General features: G+C 44.4%; 1 protein-coding gene across 4 annotated transcripts in view; it reads right to left on the bottom strand.

Annotated features, from left to right (window-relative positions):
- arid4b (AT-rich interaction domain 4B) overlaps positions 1–21,075 on the bottom strand; it is a 47,299-nt gene that overhangs the window by 21,132 nt on the left and 5,092 nt on the right. For all 4 annotated transcript variants that reach the window (XM_062519064.1, XM_062519063.1, XM_062519062.1 and 1 more), the window contains exons 3-8: positions 10,968–11,078; positions 4,188–4,253; positions 3,508–3,598; positions 2,825–2,904; positions 2,428–2,519; positions 154–298 (exon numbers count right to left, since the gene is read on the bottom strand). In XM_062519064.1, the coding sequence (XP_062375048.1) occupies positions 154–298; positions 2,428–2,519; positions 2,825–2,904; positions 3,508–3,598; positions 4,188–4,253; positions 10,968–11,078 (585 nt within the window). The remainder of the gene's footprint in view (positions 1–153; positions 299–2,427; positions 2,520–2,824; positions 2,905–3,507; positions 3,599–4,187; positions 4,254–10,967; positions 11,079–21,075) is intronic.

The following is a 21,075-nucleotide window of genomic DNA, read 5'->3' on the forward strand; positions in this document are numbered from 1 at the left end:
AGCCTAGGGCAAAACAAGCATTCTTTTAAATACTTCATTATGTTCATTTATGTAATTATCCTTTCATATAGATGTATGAAAGAAACACACTTTGGAAAGCTTTCGGAGAGCCTTGAGCAGCTTCACAGGCACTGAAGTTAACCGTTGACTCACCAGGGCAGGGTACCATGACGTCGTCTTCTTTTTGTCCCCTGTGGCCACCGTGTCCACACACACCACTTTGCCAAACAGGTCTTCATTCTGCCTCTGGTCACCCTCCTCTTCCTCGCTGGAGGACGATGACGACTCCTCCTCTTGACTGGGGAAAATACATGACAGGTACAGATGCGTCAATGACAGGAGCCACCAAATTACAAATACACTGACACATACGCTTAGCCTTGCACAGAAAATACATCATTCCCGAAGATAAAGGGAAAAAAAGTGTGTTCTCAAGCTCACACACTCATACACACATGCACTCATACTGACACACACAAACACATGCTCTGACCAAACGTACACTCACTTTTCCGCACGCTTCCTTTTTTAAGACCAAACCACGACAAATTAATTAATTCCTGTTCGCTCTGGCTGCCTGCAGTGCAGTGAGTGGACAAGAGCTCTTGAGCTCAAACACGGTCAGTCTAGCCGCTCGGCTGCACGGCTTTCGGTGTGAGCGGCAGTCCGAGACGGCAGAGAGAGAGGGAGAGAGAGAGAGAGAGAGAAAGAGAGAGAGAGAGAGAGAGAGCTCCTGCTAACAGCTGAGAGGAGCGGCACACACTCCTTGAGTACTCCCTGCGTATTACAGCCGGGGATAATGGCTAATTAGGCTCCATCCACTGATGAGTCCACTTATTTGCTCCTGTACGATATGCTATTTGACTCACTGGCCTGCTTCAATTATAATGCATAGTTCTTCCATTCATTCATTCATTCATTCTTTGCTTCTTTCTTTCATTCTTTCCTTCTTTCTTTCATTCTCTCTCTCCTATTCCGATTCCTGCCCTCCCATTCAGAGACATTTCAGTCTTCATCATCTGTGACCAACCACTTGTTTACCACCAAGACTTGCGTCTTATTCAGCAAAAATATCTTCATTCGGCAACACGAAACTACTGGCCTTCGGCCTCTGTGTTCCAGTTGACAAGGATACAATTAAAATAAAGAAGTGACATAGAAAAGGGCCCCGTTTTTCTCAAATGGACAGGTTTGCTCCAGGCTAGTGTTATTCTATCAGGAAAACCACTTCTTAAATGGCACAGTGATGGCTGAAGTAAAGAGCCTTTGGGAATAGCAAGAGACTGGGCTTAACTAGCACGTCTCTGGGCTAGAGAACTGGCCCACTTGTTCCAATGCCACTGGGAGCACCTCACTCCAAGCCCAAAATCTCAATCATTCTGCCGTACTGATAATGATGAGGAGAAAAACGGTTTTCTGTGAATATCACCATGGGGATATCACATCACATCACATTCCATAACAGAAAGTGACCATAAAGAAAGTGTCCATGCTTTCCAATTGGAGATAACTGAACGTGGCCCAAATTCTTATGGCCACAAATCCATGGTCTCCACTAGCTAGCTCTGATCTGGAATACCTCCTCTCTCTCCAAGCTGGGATCAGGATCAACAACGCTTAGCACAATATTCCAGGTGAAAAGTGATTTGAGGCCTGCCCATGGCTGCACAATGTGCTGTCTGTGCTCGGAGTGGGCCCTTGCTACCTCCGAATACGACTCCCAACCCACTCCTAAACCGGGAGCGCAAGCATGGTCCCGTAATCACCTCTGTTGGCCGATACAGTTGAAGAGAAATGGTGCTGAGGATTTCAGGTCCATCACTGTGATGTTATGGGTGGCGGGAGAGGTAAGCATGCTGTAGCCAGAAAAGTTGTGGGTTTGATGTGCCCTTGAGCCAGGCACTTAACCCTGAATAGATATGAGGAGAGTGACCATCGCAAAAACCGGCGCATGTAAGCCTCTCTGGATAAAAACCAAATACAAATCAGCCAAATGAACAAGGCAGGAGGTAACGTGCGGGACAAAGACAAACACCTGCCGTTCCCACAACCAGTGTCCTATGGATTATGTCATTCTGTTTTATGACTGCCCAACAAAATGGAAGCCAACTTTCACAGCACAACATCTCAAATAACAGCGCATCGGCAAAATACACCAGTCAGCATGCTGGCCAGGCTTTATCAGGATCACCTGTGGTTGGTGGTGTTTGCATGTGTTTTGGTAATGTGTAATGGTAATGTGTAATGGTAACCACTACCGTTGCGTGTAATGTTTGTGATATAAATGTCATGTGCATAAATGTCAATTCTGGTCATTCCTCCAACAAATCTTAGTGTAATGCCGAAAAAGCTGAAGAAAGCTATTGACACTGACAAAGATGATAAAAAGGCGTGTGTGGGTGGACGGTTCTGAGACTGGACACTCACACTGGATTGGATCGTCTTCCCCGGTTACTCTTCTTCCCAATGACGGGCGTCCCAAAGTGCTCTGGGTTGGTGAGCGGGAGCCGGTCCAGCGTCTGCGACACGGAGCGAAACGGAACGCAGGGATTACAAAATAATCCCGTGGAATGACATGGTGAGCTATCTAGACCTCATAGTGCTCAATCAAGTGTGAGCACGAAATGTCTCTAAAAACTGAATGTTTTATCCCCCCACGACAACAAATCTTCAATTTAGCTGCTAGCGAATGACCAATGTCCACAAAGACATGTCTATACGAGTACATTTTGTTTTGCTTCGCCTACAAATGTAGAACACGTGTGGAGGAAGAGAGTACGGATGTGAAGGACAACAAGGAGGCGAACAAACACAAAGGACTTGCCTCGCTCTCTGCGAAGTGACGTGCTCCTTTTAGGCAGAGCGACGAGCGCCTCAGGGTCTTCTCATCGCCGTCATCGAACACTGCAGGAGAAAACACAGCACAGAGAACAAGCAGCTTAGCTTGTGTTGCGAACTCTGTCTTTCTCACTCTCACTCACTCTTTCTTACTCTCTCTCTCTCTCTGTTGCTCATTCTCTCTCTCTGTCTATTTCTGTCTCTGTCTCTATTCCTATCCCTCTATTTCCCCTATCTCTATCTCTCCCCCTCTCTCTCACCATCACTCGCTCGCACTCTCTCGCTTTTTTCTCCCTCACTGACACTGACACACATACACACAGACAAGCACCAACATACTCTTCTCCAGAATTGTCTAAAAACACTCCTCTATCTCGTATAAAAGATGGCGGCAGCAGCAGTGGTGGCAGCAGCACACTATAACCGCCCACTGCTTTTTATGGATTTGATCATAACAAATTCAGTGTGCTTCACCCATGCAAAAAGAGCTCCTTCCCTCACACTTTAATATAAAAACAAATAGAGCATCCATTTTCCAAGAGTTATAATAAAAAGCTAGCCATTTCAGAAGGGTTGGGACGCCATTTTTGTCTTCGCACTACAAACACAACACCAGTCATGGTCAATTACAGAAACTTGGCCTTCAACTCAAGGGTTACCAGCACTCACCAACTGTGTACAGGCTTGCATCAGTCAGTTTGTTGATGGTGGCCTCTTGATAGACTCCATCTTGGTTTTTCACTTCGACAACAGCACCCACCTGAGAGCCAGAGATCATCACATATATGGGTTTCCTTCAATACATCGCCACTCTGTTTAATACAAGTCTGTAGTAGCACTTGCCTTTAGCACTTAGAAGTACTTGGTAGCACTGATTATGATTCAGAAACAAAAGTCTGTCAAAAGACAACCAAAAGCTACAATAGCGCAAGGCAGGCTAATTTAAAGACGGCCAATTAAAGCAGAGTGAATCAATGTTACTGTCGGACATGCAGGACATAAAAAGAACAACACAGAACTTTACAGTCTGTGATACAAATCATACAAATTGTGAAGGTAGTCATTACTGGAGAAACCTGAGCTTTTGCTAAAGGTATACCATTTAGGCATTTTTTGCGACTGTAGAGCTCGTTCTAGTCGTGATATATTATGACATAGAACTACTAAATAAGCATGCCATGTTTATTTTAAACTTAGCTTAGTTTCAGTTTCAGTGTACTGCTGAATAGCTGCATTATGTTACTGACAACGTCTTGAACTACCGACACCCCCGCCCCTCAATTCAGCTATGTCGCAGCTGAGAACACATGAAAACAGACGAGCCTCAGAGAGAAAACAGCAACACATACCTTCAGAGGTCCTCTGATGTGCTCATCATGAACCTCTGTGGTCGATGCATCTGGCTTGAAGGTCACCTGGAGGGAGGGAGAGAGAGGGAGAGAGAGAGCGAGAGAGAGAGAGAGAGAGAGAGAGAGAGAAGGGGAGATGACAAGAAGGCAGAGAATCAGTAACCAGAGTAAACAGACTTCTGATTGGCCACTTCCTTCGATTCCCCGGGCACTCGTGTCTGTGTGTGTGTGTGTGTGTGTGTGTGTGTGTGTGTGTGTGTGTGTGTGTGTGTGTGTGTGTGTGTGTGTGTGTGTGTGTGGCGATGAGTGTGCAACAGGCACTAGGTTCAGGGGGGAGACGAGAAGGAGGTGTTTATTAGGGCTGATTATGCATGAACCTCCACTTCATGATAGAGGGGTGGGAACTCGTCTCGCGGGCCTTGACCTTTCAGGGCTGGGCAGCTTGCTAATGCTGGCACAGGTGCTGGAAAGTATGTGGCTCCATTACATGAAAAACAACCTCAGACAAGTCTTTCAGAGAGAAAAAAAACCCCCAAATACAAACAATTCCTACACTTCTGACTTTCCCTGACGAATTTGGCAAAAACATCAGAGTGCAGTAGCTGGTATCACATCCCCATGTTCACCGCATCGATCCAACGACATAACAATCTTGCATCTGCACTGGTGACTTTATCTGTGCCACGCACATGTCCAGCTCCACACTTCCTCTTGTTCCCAACACAGAGACAATGGAGCGCGCTGGAAGATAACATCTGGTGAGCGTGCGCATTTCGAGCGTGCCAGTGCTAGAGTGGCTAGAGTCGCTACGTTGGGTCATGGAAGTTTCCAAATAGGTGGGGAACCGTCTGACAAGCTAGAGCCGGGACAGCCCTTTTTGAGCCAGATCAAAGAAGCAACAATAGCTCACAAAAAAGATAGGATAGGGGGGAAAAGATAGAGTCAGAGAGAAAAGAGAGAAAAGAAATAGTGTACAGAAGGAGGGATGCGAGTCAGTGAAATCGTGCATTCCTGCCCGCAGTGTGCTCGACTCTGCTGTCATAACGCAGCCTCCGGGCTACAGGAGTGCCCTGACCCCAGCGACACACACCAGCCAACAAAATGCAGCCTCAGCCAAGCGCTGAGCACTCACACACCCCTGGAAGCTGAGAGGGAAACAGGAAAAATGACTACCAGCAGCACTAGTGACCAGTCCAAAACACATGGGGAAGAGTAAAGTGCTTTCCAAGGCAATGCCCAACTGAGCCCAACATCCTACTGTCGCCTGCAGTTGGTCGATGTCTTGAGAATGTACAGAAAAACAACTATACTGCAGTTGCTTTTCACTGTCCAAATAGTAACTAACTAGACAGACGTTTGTTACCTAACCGACTTGACAAACTCCACCTAGCAACGAACCTCAACAAACAGAATGACACTGCACACTGTTACAACTGAAAATCTGCATACAGATCTGAAACTGGTGGTGTTGGTTGGAGGTGGTCAGGATTTATCTGGTCAGTGCGCAATTACCTTAAAGTATTTCTGTAAGTCCTAAAATCTGCAGCGGTGCAGATGCTGCTGTTGAGTGGGAGAGTTTGGTTTGTTGTGTCTTTTTTTTGTAAAGTCTAGCCAGCATATGGCAAAGCCAACGGAGAGTGTCTGGACGAGTGAAATGTGCACTCGCGTCGATCCGCGGATGAAAGTGAGACTCTCAGTAAGAGCAGCCAGAGGGGGGTCCATGCTGGCACAGACACCACCAATAACAGCTGGTCTCTGTGTAGTGTGTGTGTAGACATCCGACTACTATGCAGAGAGAAATACAATGGCTGCCTAAAGTAGAGTTTGTCATACAGTAATTTCCTGCGTCTTAGCCACATTGTGTGTAAGCCGCAGGGCAGTGTTTTATGCAAGATAAAAGAAACAAAATCATATTAATACCATATTAACTACCCCTGTGTTGGGTCATGGAAGTTTCCAAATAGGTGGGGAACCGTCTGACAAGCTAGAGCCGGGACAGCCCTTTTTGAGCCAGATCAAAGAAGCAACAATAGCTCACAAAAAAGATAGGATAGGGGGGAAAAGATAGAGTCAGAGAGAAAAGAGAGAAAAGAAATAGTGTACAGAAGGAGGGATGCGAGTCAGTGAAATCGTGCATTCCTGCCCGCAGTGTGCTCGACTCTGCTGTCATAACGCAGCCTCCGGGCTACAGGAGTGCCCTGACCCCAGCGACACACACCAGCCAACAAAATGCAACCTCATAGCTGAAGAAATTTTGCAAAATCAATGTATTCATGGGTTTCTTCAGGTCCCTTTCCACAGGTGAATTAATCAAGCAGTACGCAGTATGCATTCATAATCTAGGTGCTTGATTTTATATACCTGTGAAAAGGGACATGATGAAACCCATGAATAGATCGTGGCTAATAGTTGGGAAATTACGGTAGATTTCAAATGGAAAAAAAAAATCATGCAATGCTTATTAGGTTGTGTTAAATTGTATCCCATTTAGCATGTGCCATCGCGCATAACATGACAAGCGAGTTTATAGCAGAAGGACGTTTATGTGGTTAGATGATAAAGTCTGGTCAGTGCATCCAAACAGGAGCACACCAAAGTGGTTATGTGGCTTTAGACTCATATCACCTTATCAGAAAGCCCTAAAAACGGCAAAGCAAACAATGGCTGTAGAGTTGAATCATCGACGTAAGCCCTGGGTTTACGTTTACCTCAGCAGAAGCAACAAACACACCCGATTACACCACGCCGAGAATCTGGGGAATTTCCGTTTCGCATCGAAGAAGCTCAACCACACAGGAGGAGCTGTTTATAAATTAGCACTCTACATCAAAGACGGATAAAAAACACTTAAGTGAGGGATTAATAACTGTAAGAAGCAAGGAAGTAATTAGATGGATGTCACCAGGACCACATGCTTACAGCCAGCACCTTCACATCCCACCTCAGATCTATGATGTGGGAGAATCAAGTGGGCTAAGGGAACTAGAAAGGCACTCGGGGAGTTCCAAACTTCAGGCGTGTCACCACTGTGTTGTCTTACATAACTGTGTTACCATAGCAAGGGATTGGAAGAGGGGGGATGAAGTGTAATCTTCCGCTGAAGATTTCCCTAATACATCATACAATTAAAACCAAAAAAAAAGCAACTCCGTTGCTAAAAGTGGGAGATTAAATCATAGACACCTTTTTATTAAAATTTTCATAATATCATGAATCATGAAAGCTTCAGAGGAATTAACTGCTCCACTGCATATCAAGCTCTGATTAGTTGTGTCAGATAAGCCCACTTCTGCCCGAGCACATGCCTCTCTTTCAACAGGCGTACACCAGCGCAGTCTGACACCTTTGAGCCCCGCACAGAAGCCCACAAGCGCTTGCGGGAGTGTTGCTGCTGCTGCTACTTCTGCTGTCTGCACCAGAAGGCATGTTGTCAGTGCATGAGAATGCCTCCCTCTCCTGAGTTAGCATCCACCTGCGGTATTAAGCCACGCAGCAGGTGGCAGCTTGTGGACACAAAGGCTGCGGCGGATCAATGGGCTTGCCGGAGAGGAGAGGAGAGCAGCTTTACAAATAAATAAATAAATAACCGCCTGACACCCTTCTTTTGACGTTCCAGCTGAGGGCTCAGGTGATGGGCTGTGGGGCAGCCTCAACGCTTGGCTGAACGTCACACCGCACCGCACCGCACCACCCGACGCTGCCGGGCGGGCATGCTTACACATGCTGCAGGGCTTTTGCAGGCGGCGGCAGCAGCGGTGAGCCTCTTATCTTTTACAGGGCGTTTGACAGCGGCAAGGGCCGGGGAATGCGGGCTATGCTCGGGTGGTGCCGGGGCCGGTGATGGTGATGGCGCTGCTGATGCAATGCCTCCATCAGTCTCTGTGTAGCACGGCACAGAGTAATACTACGCAAACGCCTCAAACACCAGGCCACCGCTCTCCGAGGAGAGACTAGCAAGAGAGTGCATATCAGCGTAATAGCTCTCCAAACAGAACTGGAGAGAGATAAAAGAGAGATAAAGAAGGAGAGGGAGAGAGGGGGAAAGAGAGAGTGATAGAGACAGAGCTTCAGAGGGGGAGGGAGTCATCAACACTATTCACCGGCAGAGCTTGGGAGACGAAGCCCAGAGAGCCCTGTGGCTGTTGAGTCTTGTGAAAGTGCTCTACAGGGAGAGAGAGCACGCTGCCCAGAGCTAATGATGTCACTGGTGATAGCATGAGAAGAATTTGATTAGGTCTCTTCAGCAGGGGTCCTGGTTCTTAGCTGAATTGACTAATCCGATTTCTAACAAGGCCACAGAAGTAATGCTGAGCAGGGGGAGGAATCGCGGAAGAGGAGAGGAGGACAGATAGAGTGCTGCATAGGGTGGCGAGAGAGTGAGGGGGTGGCAGAAAAGGACAGGAAGGACCAGTGTCCACTTCAGACCTTACATAAACTCAGGGGGGGCATTCCAAATACATGGTTTAGTGACAGACCTTGGCAGGTTAACTCAAGAGTATTTGGTAAACCTCCTAAGAGAACTTTGTTGTACTATTGGAATGAACCCATAAGGCTCTTCTATTAGGAGGTTTACCACTTATTCCAAGCTATTGCAACTCAAACAGCCATGTTACTAAACCACCCACTAGGAATATCCCCGCTGGGGTCAAGAAGTACACACTGCTCTGAAGAGAACAAACATAAGGGTGAAAACGAGGCAAAGCAGAATTTGCATTAATGGGGGGAAAAAAAACTCCTGACGATGAAAACAAGGCAATATGAATGCGGCAATGTTACAGTGGGCTCTTTGATCTTATTTTTAAACCACACAGAGTGTTGCTACACCATATGGCACCGTCCCGTTTGTTAAGCTTGCAGTCAAAAAGAGATTAATTCACCAAAGCGCTGGAGTGGAATTCATTAGGTGGGAATATTCAAAATCACAACAACCCATGACTAATTGCTGTAATCCTCCATTTGTGTTACACCGAGTACGGGTTTTTGCTGCAGTTGTGCCGTTCCGAGTCTACTTTGATCAGCGCTATTCTGTTTCAAGCTGTAGAGCAATCGGTTTGCAAAATGGACATCTTATTCTGAGACACTTGACACGATTTACCAGTTTAAATTAGCAGCAGCTTTTAATAAATATCAGAGAGAGAGAGCAGCATTACTCAAAGACGGCATTGTGCTGCGAGACAAGCAGAGCAGCGGCTGCCGCTGATGATGCGTCTGCCTTTATGAATTATCCTGTAATTATCTTCGAGTGTTTTCAACGGCACAATTCAAAAACAGCCCGTCTCCAGAAATGTCCTCCCACGTCCGTTGTTCTCGTACTAACATGCGTTTGTGTCCGAAAGGGATACGGTCTGCATACACAGGCAGACTTATTTCTCCTGGGCGTCTGTCCACTGAACGTATGAAAAAAGAGAGAGAGAGCATAGTTGTGGCTAGGGGCCTGTGTTTGTAGAGAGGACAGACCTGCCAGAATCAGGATTGTGGACTAGAAAGAGTTCAGAGAGCTCAGGAACAGAACAGCACAGCACCAGGCAGTCTCCACACACTTTAAACATCTCTCTCTCTCTCTCTCTCTCCACATCTCCTTCAATCTCTATCCTTTCTTCCTACTGTCAGGCTCAACAGCAACTAACAAAACTCCACCAGCAGCGGCAGAAAGTCTTTTGAGTCCCTGCGTCTGAATGGAACAATGGCGAGAGTCTGGCTGTTTAGCTCCGACGACAATGCTTCACTTAGATCACTTTAGGCTTCCGCCAGCCTGCAGAAAAATGTCTCATCCTTAGTCATTTAGCAGACGCTCTCGGCCTCTCGTGTGGAGCTATGTTAATAATACAAGACATCAATATTTCTCAGTCACTTTAGCAAATGAGCCGGTCAGTATCAATACAGGGAGAGTTGGCTCTTGACAACACGGCACGGCGCGGACTTGACGACCAAATAGAGCCATATTACATGCAAGCTAATATGACCACAAAACAGCCTGTGACCGCAGATGCAATGCCAAACTCTCTCCAGATGAGATGGATGAACTGTTTGAGGAGGTTTCGCAGGTTACGGTATTATGTGACAGGCAATGAAGTTTCCCTTCTAATGCTAAGATTTACGACTGGTTAAATAACCCATGCCAGCAAGTAGGGCTGCAACTAACAGCTATTTTCATAGTCAATTAATCTGACGATTATTTTCTTGATTAATTGAATAGCTGTTTGATTGATAAAAGATTGATATTTGCTTATAGAACATTTTACACATTTTCCTAACACAAACCAAAACGACACAAACTAATTGACCGATTGCAAAAATAGTTGCCTATCTTAATCTAATAGATGAAAAACAATTGATTACTCAACCAATTGTTGCAGTCCCTTATACCGGCAAGACATTATTTATAGGTATGGCTGTATACTATATGCGCAAATGTGTTATTCCTTTATCTTTCCTAAGCTTTGGGCCTACAGCAAGCAACATGTAGACATACTGGCAGGATTCTTGCTCACACAATAACAACGATAAAACAAGCTAACCCTGAACTGTAAACAAACAAACAAGCTCACACACACAGACACAATACAGTATTGTTGTTTGCTTTTTGTTTGGAAATAACAAACACATTTGGGCATGTCCTAGTCAACTAACAAACAGGGATTCAAGCACTACTGAACACAAAGCTATCCTGGCATGGCGATATCCAGCCGTCGTCATGTCCCACTGTGCTGAATGATGAATATTCTTGCCCACTGGAGATAACCAACCGAGAGCCATTTCAGCGAGATGAGAGGAGCTTACCTTTGCTTTCACCAGGCGCTTGGCAGTCTTGATCTTTGCCTCACAGAAAGCCCCTCTGTACTTGGCACTCACATCCGTGCCCACTGTCAGATATGGGGGCTCCTCCAGGGTCTGGCAGAGAGAGAAGGGGGGAAAAAAAGGAGAAAGAGTGAGTGATAAAGAAAGAGTGAGCGATAAGGAGAAAGAGCCAGTGAGAGCGAGTGAGCGAGAAATCCGAGCGAATTACACTCACAGAAGACACTTACAATGGCAGAGGGTTGTGCTGCCAACAGCATGTCTCTGTCGCGGATGACAGCGCCAAATGGCTGACAGGGGGGATATATCACTTTGCGGCCCCTTTTTTAATACTGCATGAGTAAAGTCGACCACCTCCAATCTACCACCTCAGATCGAAAATGACTTTGGACCTGACTTGACGGAACACGGACATTTAGATTTCACAAATGAGTCCCGACTTCAGTTTCTGACTATTACCCGGATGGCCCTCTTGTACTAGTGGCAGGGTTGTAACTCATTCTCTAAACCGACTTGTGTGGATAAATACTAGAACCCTATGAAGATCACTTCACCGTTTAGGCTCATTCCCATTACAGGTGTAGCCATGGCCCTTTGAGTGGTCAGTGGTGTTTCTCTGCGCATTAGCGTGAGATGGGCAGAGGGATCTCTGGCCACACATTCGCCATGCTGTTCCTACTTCACACTAATGGACAGTGAGGGACAAGCCAAAGGGGGCACTTGTTCTGAGGCAATAAAGCATCCATAACAAGGCCAGCCTGGAAAAGCAACATTAGCCGTCTAGCGATATGGATGTCATCAGTCACCTCTGAAAGCATTTACCACATGCATGTCACGGCACACACACACACACACACACACACACACACACACACACACACACACACACACACACACACACACACACACACACACACACACACACACACACACACACACACACACACACACACACACACACACACACACACACACACACACACACACACACACACACACACACACACACACACACACACACACACACACACACACACACCTTGGGCTGTTTGTCTGATGCATTTCGAGTAGTTATTGAGAGAGCACACACTGAATGTTGGGAGGCCCACTGCATTAGTCTAGTGCTGGAAACTGTCCTCATACATGGTTACAAGTAAGTGAAGCTTTCTCCTGATGACTCCAAACACAGATTGAGGCTTTGGCTGACATATTTAAACAAAAGTTCAAACGCAGTTTATCACACTGTTAGTGAACATTCCGGATTTGTATTCTTATCCTGGTCGTTGTGGGTTTTGCTAATTGACTACATACTTACTGTAATTTTCTGTGCATTAGCCTCATTGTGCATAAACCACAGGACAGCGTTTTACGAAAGTTAAAAAAACAAAACCATGTTGATACCATATTAACTGCCCCTGTGTATAACCTCATAGCCGAAGAAATGTCCAAATCAATGCATAAACCACAGCTAAAAGTTGGGAAATTACGGGATATACTGGGCTTTTCTGAACAGATGAGTGACTACAGGATGAGAGGAAGTGATGATCAATGAGCCTCCGTTGATTAAACACCACTCAAGCTGGGCCTGCTTAGTGCCGTAGAGCAGTGGTTATTGTTGGCACTTCGTGTGTGTGGTCGGCTCAATTCCCCAATGTTGTCTTTGTAAGTAGGGGGGGTATATCTGCTGAATACCCATTACCTTACGATTACTGGATGCCCTGCCTAAACACCAAGCATCAGGATAACCAGTCAGCACCAAAGCAACTGGGTTCATCATGGGCATTGGAGCTAAAACAAGTAGTTTATTTGATCACATCAAATACTGAAGGGGTTAATCGCACCAATCTTGCACAAATATATTGAGCACATAATCAGCACAAGCTATTATGAAGCTGTTACAGTTAATGAGAAGCATCAGAAGCAGGTCTGCACAGCAAGCAACGAGTAAATGTGCCAAAGGAAGAGTTCTACAGTACAGGGATCATTTGATCTGAGCCCCCACCAACTCCACTCCTCCAAAATAAAGGCAGCCTCCTCGGCGTGAATACAGGACACTCGTATTTTAAATGCTCGGGTTGCTCTTTTTGAATCTACTCCTCAAAGAGCTCTTTTAGGCTGCCTCGTTTCCCTGGCAACAAAAAATTAGAACACTGCCACGGAGCCAGGATGGCAATAATGAAACATGAAGCTCTATGTTCTTAGCCGTTCAGACGCTTTCCCGCAGGCGACGACAATCCAGGTTTCTTGGACTAGAGGAGCTTTTGCACTCTGGGCTGAATAAATGACTTTCCTGATGTGAACAAGATTGAAAAGTGAAAAGATACTGGATGCAGATGCATGTTCAGGACACAGGACTGCCAGGTCCTGAAAATATTCACAATACGCACATCTGGCTTCAAAAGTTTCCAAAAAAGTAACAAAAGGAAATCCAACTAAACAAAACTAGACACCAAGTCATTTTCTGTTTGTGTGATTCATTGGCTGATCGATTGAAAGTACACAACCATTTCAGTCGGCTCCCCCTCTAAAAAATAAATGTCATATCTCAACTGAAAAATCCAGCATTTACCAAAGCATACACTACCACTGCTCTGCGCTGATCGATCCAACACTCAATTGAGGAGGACGGCACTTTTCAAGCATGATCCCATTTAACATGAAGACCTCGTCAGAGCAACAGTTTTTCCTTCAACACATCAAGTATCGACAACTCTGTCTAGGATCTAATTATAAATAAGAGAGGTCATCTGTGATAGCAGTGATGTGCAAAAACTATCTTTCTAGTAGCTGTCTAATCATATAAAGTCTTCATATGCAAAATGAATAATAATAATAAAAGATGTTTGAGGCATATATTTAACAACAGAATAAAATAGAATCGCTTTATTGTCCACTGACGTGACAATTTACCATTGGCCCCACTGACAACCGTCACATAAACACAAGACTTCCAAGTGCGTAACAACAAACACCACAGAAGCTTCATACACCACGATCTGACAGACACATGAGATAGAAGTGTATGCAGTAGGATTACTACTCTTTGGTGGTAATAACCACGGGTCTCCCACGGTCATGCAAAAAGCCATACTCTCTGGTGAGGCACCAAACGGTAAACCACCATCCTCCTCAGCTGAGCTGGCAGCACGCGCACACACACGCACGCACGCACACACCCTGTGGTCCTCCGCTTCACAGGCCATCAGCAGGGCCACGACTGCACAGCTGTTCATTAACACCACACAACCTCAAATACAAATGGACAAACCGGCTCCCCTGCTAGTGCCGCGGCTGATGCAATCTTTTATGTGCCCGTGGTCACCAAATAAATAATAAACAAACCACCAAAACGTGCCAAGACCAGAGCAGGCCACACATAAACATGGTGATAATAACCCCCTAAAGATGACACACACCCATATATGCACATGTATGCGTGCTCGCGCACACACACATGCACACACAACCTATCACATTCCTAACTGCAAACAGGCATCAGGGACAGATCTATTGCTTTGAGAAACATGTGACACGGCTGGGGATGGCTGGTTCTAAAATATTTCTGCATTACAACAGGTCAGTCTGGACAGAACAGGGGACATCTTTCTCCAACACATCAAAAAAATGAAACTATGTAGACAAACAACAGTCAACAAGTACTAAGACCAAAAAAACATGAATCACTGTTTTGTTTATTAACACCCTTAGGGGGGGTGCAATTTTTAACTTTCACAAAGCATTTTTACCATTTTGACACAGAATATCACAATAATACAACAGAATATTGAGGCTGAACCCACTGTTACATCTTGTCGGTCCTTGGAGCAATCAGTCTTACAACTGCTCTTTCAGTCAAGTAATCAAATTATGCCCCTACAGTATACTCTAACGAGCCGACTGGCATTTGTTGATTATATTATTTTCAAAAGCAAGACACAACAAGCACAGTGATAATCCCATGCAGTAGAACAGAATGGAATCTTGTAACAGGCCACAGTCTAAAGCAACAGTGCGCACATAACAACATAACATTCTGTGCGTCTGTTTAGATTGATTGAGTGATTGTGTTCCTGTTGCAAGGTAGGGAAAATATTCACTTTTACCGCAACCTTCAATGAGTCACTACTGCTACAAGCCACTGACTGGTGTCTCTTAATTAGATGTGTCTTGTATTGCAAATATTTGGTATTCTTATTATTGACATTATCTTCCAAGTCATGGCTAATTAACATACTCTGAAGTGGGAGTGCTTGTAAAAGTATTTTCCGGAAACTAAGAAAATGCACGAGTGGTGAATGAAGACAAAATGATGACCTGAAGTTCCTGAATGATTAGCCATCTAGAGTCTACCATGTCATTTGAATGAAACCAGAACTCCAATGAGTACACTGGTTAGCCTCATGTATTTCCAACACAAACAAACACTACAAGCTTCAGACTTAAATAGTTCCAAACATCCTATTACATTCTTTCCATTGTGCTTGTGTGATGAAATGTCCTTTTCAATCAAAGCCAAAAACTTAATTTAAACCATCATCCACAGTATGACGTTTCTCAAAAAATATGCATGGATACACACCAATGTTTTAGGCACAATTTTACAAATATTTGACAGTTACTGCAGAAAACATACTGTGTATACAGTATGCCCATAGGTGCCTTTTAACTGGCCTCAAACGTATGCTTAGGAACATCTTTCCTTTGGAAAACACATAATTACACAGTTGAAAGCCTGAGAGTAAAAAGAAAGAAACAAAAAAAAAAACAGAAGTAATGTTCTAGCATTTGTGTCTCTCCATCTCTCTTGACACAATTTCAGTGACAGCTGTTTAGGTAGGGCTCTGTTGGACATCAACCCAGGCCAAGACAGTACTTTAGTTTAGTGAAAGTGAAATTCAATAGTGAAAGAAGAATGGCAACAACAAGCATTGGGGTTTAATAGTATGTTTCTAATTGCATGCTGTAATATGGACTGGGATGAAGAAATATTAGGTACTCAACATCACCCTGATCATTATTAATATGGTTGCTGTTCAATTGGTACACCTTCACTATTCAGTGAAACAAACAGTGCAGAATCCTGCATATAATGGCCTTCATTACGATCATTTTCATTGACTTCATATACCAATGATACAAATGACATGTCAGCAATTTCCTGCTGATACCCGCTTCCTCTGAGGTGGACTAACATAGAGTGGTACTTTACTATTCTACTGGAGTAGAGTATACTCTGACTAATGACTGGCTTGTTTCTTCTAGACTGTCTGGACTAACAGCCAAGGTTCATTATTTACCATAATTTACCATAATTACCATAGACAACAGAGCTGAAATTATGCTGTTGCCAATATAACTATTCAAAAAAAGTCACCATGCACCAAAGACATCTTATAGCACAGGAATTAAAACAAATGGAGACACATTATTAACAATAAAGAGTGAGTGAGAGTGAGAGGAAGAGAGAGCCAGGCCTGCCCTGTTCACAGAGAGCCAGTGATGGACCAGCCCTCTGGCTAGCCAGACAGAGCTACCATGACCTCTAATGAGGTACATGGACAAGAGAGAGATGTGTCCCAACACCCCACCCATCCACCCTGGGAGATTCCAACCTGGCTGGGTTAAGCCACTGCTTAAATGTGAGTGGGTCGAAACTAAGAGTAGGTCCTCAGATGGGCCATTTTGATGCTTGAAGAATCAATCTATACACCTCAAAGATAAGTGGCCCCTCCTAAAATCCATTCATTCATAAGAGTTTGGAACGTTTGTTCTTAAATAATGACAGTTACTGCTGGGTATGGGGTTGAGTTCATGTCAGGTAATTTCACTTGAGTGATCTTTTTAAAACGAGCACCATATTTAACCTCTTGTGGCAATGTCCTTTATGAGCACAATAGGAGTCTTTAAGAATAAAAATTACACTTGCTATAATTCCATGCTTCATTACTTTTACCACTTTAGAGCAAAGTGAGTGGCTGCCCTGAATTGTTCTATGAGAAAAGAATGTAGTATCATCACTCAATAGGACAGGAAATATATAGCTTTAGGTGCAGCTGCACCATTCTCTAAAACTTACCCTAAACAGAAAGTGAGAAGCAGACATTATTGGAATAGTGACAGCCATTGTTAGATATATGAACACAGATTTTGTGCTACTAACGGTCAACAATACTGGCAACATACACACCCAAGATAATAATGTTTTTTATATGACATACAGTAGTTCTGTTTCTGTTTTGAACACCTAACATCTAACCTCTGAACAAATAGCTTATGATGAAGCCTCATTGTTATGCTATTAAAACTGACATGTTATTGTAGTAACACTATTATGTTATGAAAAACAGTGGTGTCAGTAGTATCTAGGAAGATGGAGTATTCTAACTATATTTACTTCTCTGAGGTAGCATTACAACTGTTACAACAATAAAATAAAATAAAAACACTGCATCTAGCACTATTCAATAACTGTATAATATGCTGGGTGCACTCAGCAATTTGTTGAGAAATATTAGATGTGTTGTCTTGAAACAACTGATTACGGAAAGTAACTAATAAGAAATAATTTGATCATTAGTCACTTTGGACTGTAGTGTCTGCTAAACTAATGAATGTATACCAGCTGCGAGATGTCCACCTATTTCCAGAAAATGCTCTAAGATTTTCAAGATAATTCTGATTCAGTCCTCCCACGAGAGAACGGGCAGCAAGTGCAAGAGTGAGGAATTCCTCCGCCCAGTGCCGAACCCAAAGTGACTGAGGACTTCAGGAACTACGGGTAACAAGACACTTCAGTTTTAAAGAGCCTGAAGTCTCCAGTGTCCTGCCAAAACATAGCTGTGGAGAACAGGGATGCCATATTGGCCTGTAGCCACACATTCAAAATATCAAACACACACACCAACAAGTCACATGTGAAGTTTTTTTTTCACATGGAGAAAATAATGGCTCATTGACTGTTTTTTACAGCTCTTCGATTCACCTACCTCTGTCGAGGTGGAAAATCTTTCCCAGACCCTGTGCGGCCTGATTAAGCGCACATGTTTTGCTCGGCTCTGTGGCAAAATGCGCCCCGGAGCCACGAGGAGAAGACGCCTTTGTTCGGCGCTCTGCTCACCTATGCGTGGAGACTTCCTTTCACCTACGCTCACATACGGAGCACAAGGGAAAGGGAGGAGGGACTCTACAGCTAAAATGATGTCTGCTAAAATGGAGGGACTCCATAGCTAAAATTATGTCTGATTTTATTTTTACCAGACATGAATAAGAGATTCCGTAAACAGTAATAAAAACATAATATTCTACTTCTGTTTGTCACAAGGTCTTCCAGCGTGGCTTGTTAAAAAATACATATGCGATGAAGGCGTTCAGCACTAGTTTGGTTCTGAAGAAATAAAACAAAGTTTGCAACAGAGATGCATGTAAACTTTTCAAGGTGCAACCAATTTTAGCACTTCTTGATAGAAGGTCCATCAAAACTTCATGACGGTGAAGCAGTCTAATTCTGTGGTGGAATTTCCTCCAGTTCTGCTGATCTGAACTCAGTCAAGTGTTGAAACACCAAGTACATAATCGCCTTCAGTAAAATAGACAATTACATTTATTCATTTAGCAGACACTATTTTATCCAAAGTGACTTTTACAATTACAAAACAATTACAAGAAAGATATTCATTAGAAAGCATAACGTGCTTGCCTTTATATTTGGCATCGATAGTGCATTGTTCTTTGCCTTGTTGCTCTTTATCTTGCAAACAAAGTACTCAAAGCTAGTCATGATTGAGTCGACAGGCTGACAAACAGTGTGCTTCAAAAGAATACAAATAAGATCAGCAATAACATTGCCTCCGTAACAGGCTATCCTAATGTGTAGGTGGTGTGCAAGACAATACAATTCCCAACAGAAATTGTTATTTTTCATATCATTAATAACAACCAACTAAGTTACAACAGCAGGATATAGTAACTGACAGATGCTTTGTCGGATTTCTCAAGATTGCTCTCTAATGAGTCCAATAGCAAGCCGGCTTGCTGAATAGCAAGGCAGCAAGGCAGTTAGCTCTGCCAGCCCATGAGAGGTGGTGCAAATTGCATTGGTATTTACAGGGGAGATGAAAAGAGTAGTCAGTGACAAGACTTCTTTCATGCAACATGAAATAGAACGGCCATGTCTGTGAATGCTGGAACACAGTGCATTCCATCAAGAGCATCAAAGACATGGACTTAACTACCCCCTCTCCTCCAATATAACAAACCACCACGCCACTACACAGGAAATGTAGGCATCCATGTGAGTTGGATTGCCATATCAATACAGAAAGGCTTTGCCACAACCGCAGAAGAACAGTGTTTGGTTGGTCCATTAAGCCACAGTTCAGCTGCACTAAGGCAGCCTCTGGCTGTCGCATCAAACGCAGTGATTAACGGCAACTCCAGGCTGGACAACCTCCTTCAAGCAACCATGAAATCTGTGTCAAACAATCCACCCTCGACTCGCGGAAACGGCGCAGTCTGCCTCTGTCCATTTCTTCTCACCCTCTGGTATGACAACGCTCTGTTCCTGCATAGTCAGCTGTGTGTGTGTGTGTGTGTGTGTGTGTGTGTGTGTGTGAGTGCATGGTCCCAACGCAGCACACAATCCCCTCCTCAAAAACACGATAAAGGGACGGGTGTTGAAACAGTGGAGGGGAGATAAAAAAGAATCCCTGCTCGCTCAGCTCAGTGCGGCGCGGCGCGGCGCAACGCTCGCTCATTTCCTCTCGCTAAACCCCCGCGGCCAGCCTGTTCGCACACACGGTTCAGCTGCGGGTCAAAGTGCTCCCCTGGCCAATCGTGACGGGATCAGTCACTGGAGGCTGGCAGAGGCTGTGCCCACTTAATGGGCTCTGCGTGTCAATCATCACCGGAGAATAAAGTGCCAAGTCCATGTGTGCAAGGGATCTGGGATCGGAGATCTGCAGCTGCTGCTGGCATAAGCATGAGCATGACACTGTGAGCTGGGCAACATCCTATGAAAAAGCAAGAGAAACTCCAAGGCACTCTCAGATAACAAACGCTAAAAAGCCTTTATTGTAGCGGCTTGGTCACATACAACTCCAACGCGTTTTGGCAAACAAGCCTTCATCAGGGAGTCAAAACCAAAAGCCAACATCATATCTCAAACAGAAAAACCTGAGTACAGATCATAAGTAAAGACTCTGACTGATCATGCCACTTTGTGTGGTTCGTTAGGTCCCTAAAACATGCACAGAGCTGGGAGCTGGTGTGATTTAATCTGCTACAACAATCACAGTGTTTTTCTTTTTTCTTAAAGTTACTCATTAATGGAGACACTCTTGCATGGGAGGGATAATAAACACAGCTGGCTGCTGGGGGAGAGACATCAAGCAAACACAGCATTTACACACACACACACACACACACACACACACACACACACACACACACACACACACACACACACACACACACACACACACACACACACACACACACACACACACACACACACACACACACACACACACACACACACACACACACACACACACACACACACACACACACACACACACACACACACACACACGCACACACACACACACACACACACACACACACACACACACACACACACACACACACACACACACACACACACACACACCTCAAGTCTAAAGGTGATTTTGTCTCAATGTAATATCAATGTCATAATCAGCAGTTGCTCACTCAATATGTAGGCCTACGTTCAGTTTTGTATTTCACATCTGACAACTGGGAAAGACAAACATAAACTGTTACTAACCTTTCCTGACTACATTCCTTGACAACAGGGCTGGATCGGGAATCGACCCACCATCATGGTTAACAATGAATCTGATTGTTTGCCAAACAAAGGAACACGGAAGGGGGGATGTAGGAGAAAATTAAGCTTTTCTCACACGCAGTAAAATAATCCGACTTTGAATCCCCTCTTTGTCCAAGCCTCCCCTCACTGCATCTCTCTGGCCAAGGGTAGCACAGCTCGGTCTCAACATTTCAATTACAACCTTCTGGCCAGTACACAAACATATTTTAATATTTTACTGGGGGA

This window comes from Sardina pilchardus, chromosome 18, assembly GCF_963854185.1.
Source record: "Sardina pilchardus chromosome 18, fSarPil1.1, whole genome shotgun sequence".
In the NCBI taxonomy this organism is placed as follows: Eukaryota; Metazoa; Chordata; class Actinopteri; order Clupeiformes; family Clupeidae; genus Sardina; species Sardina pilchardus.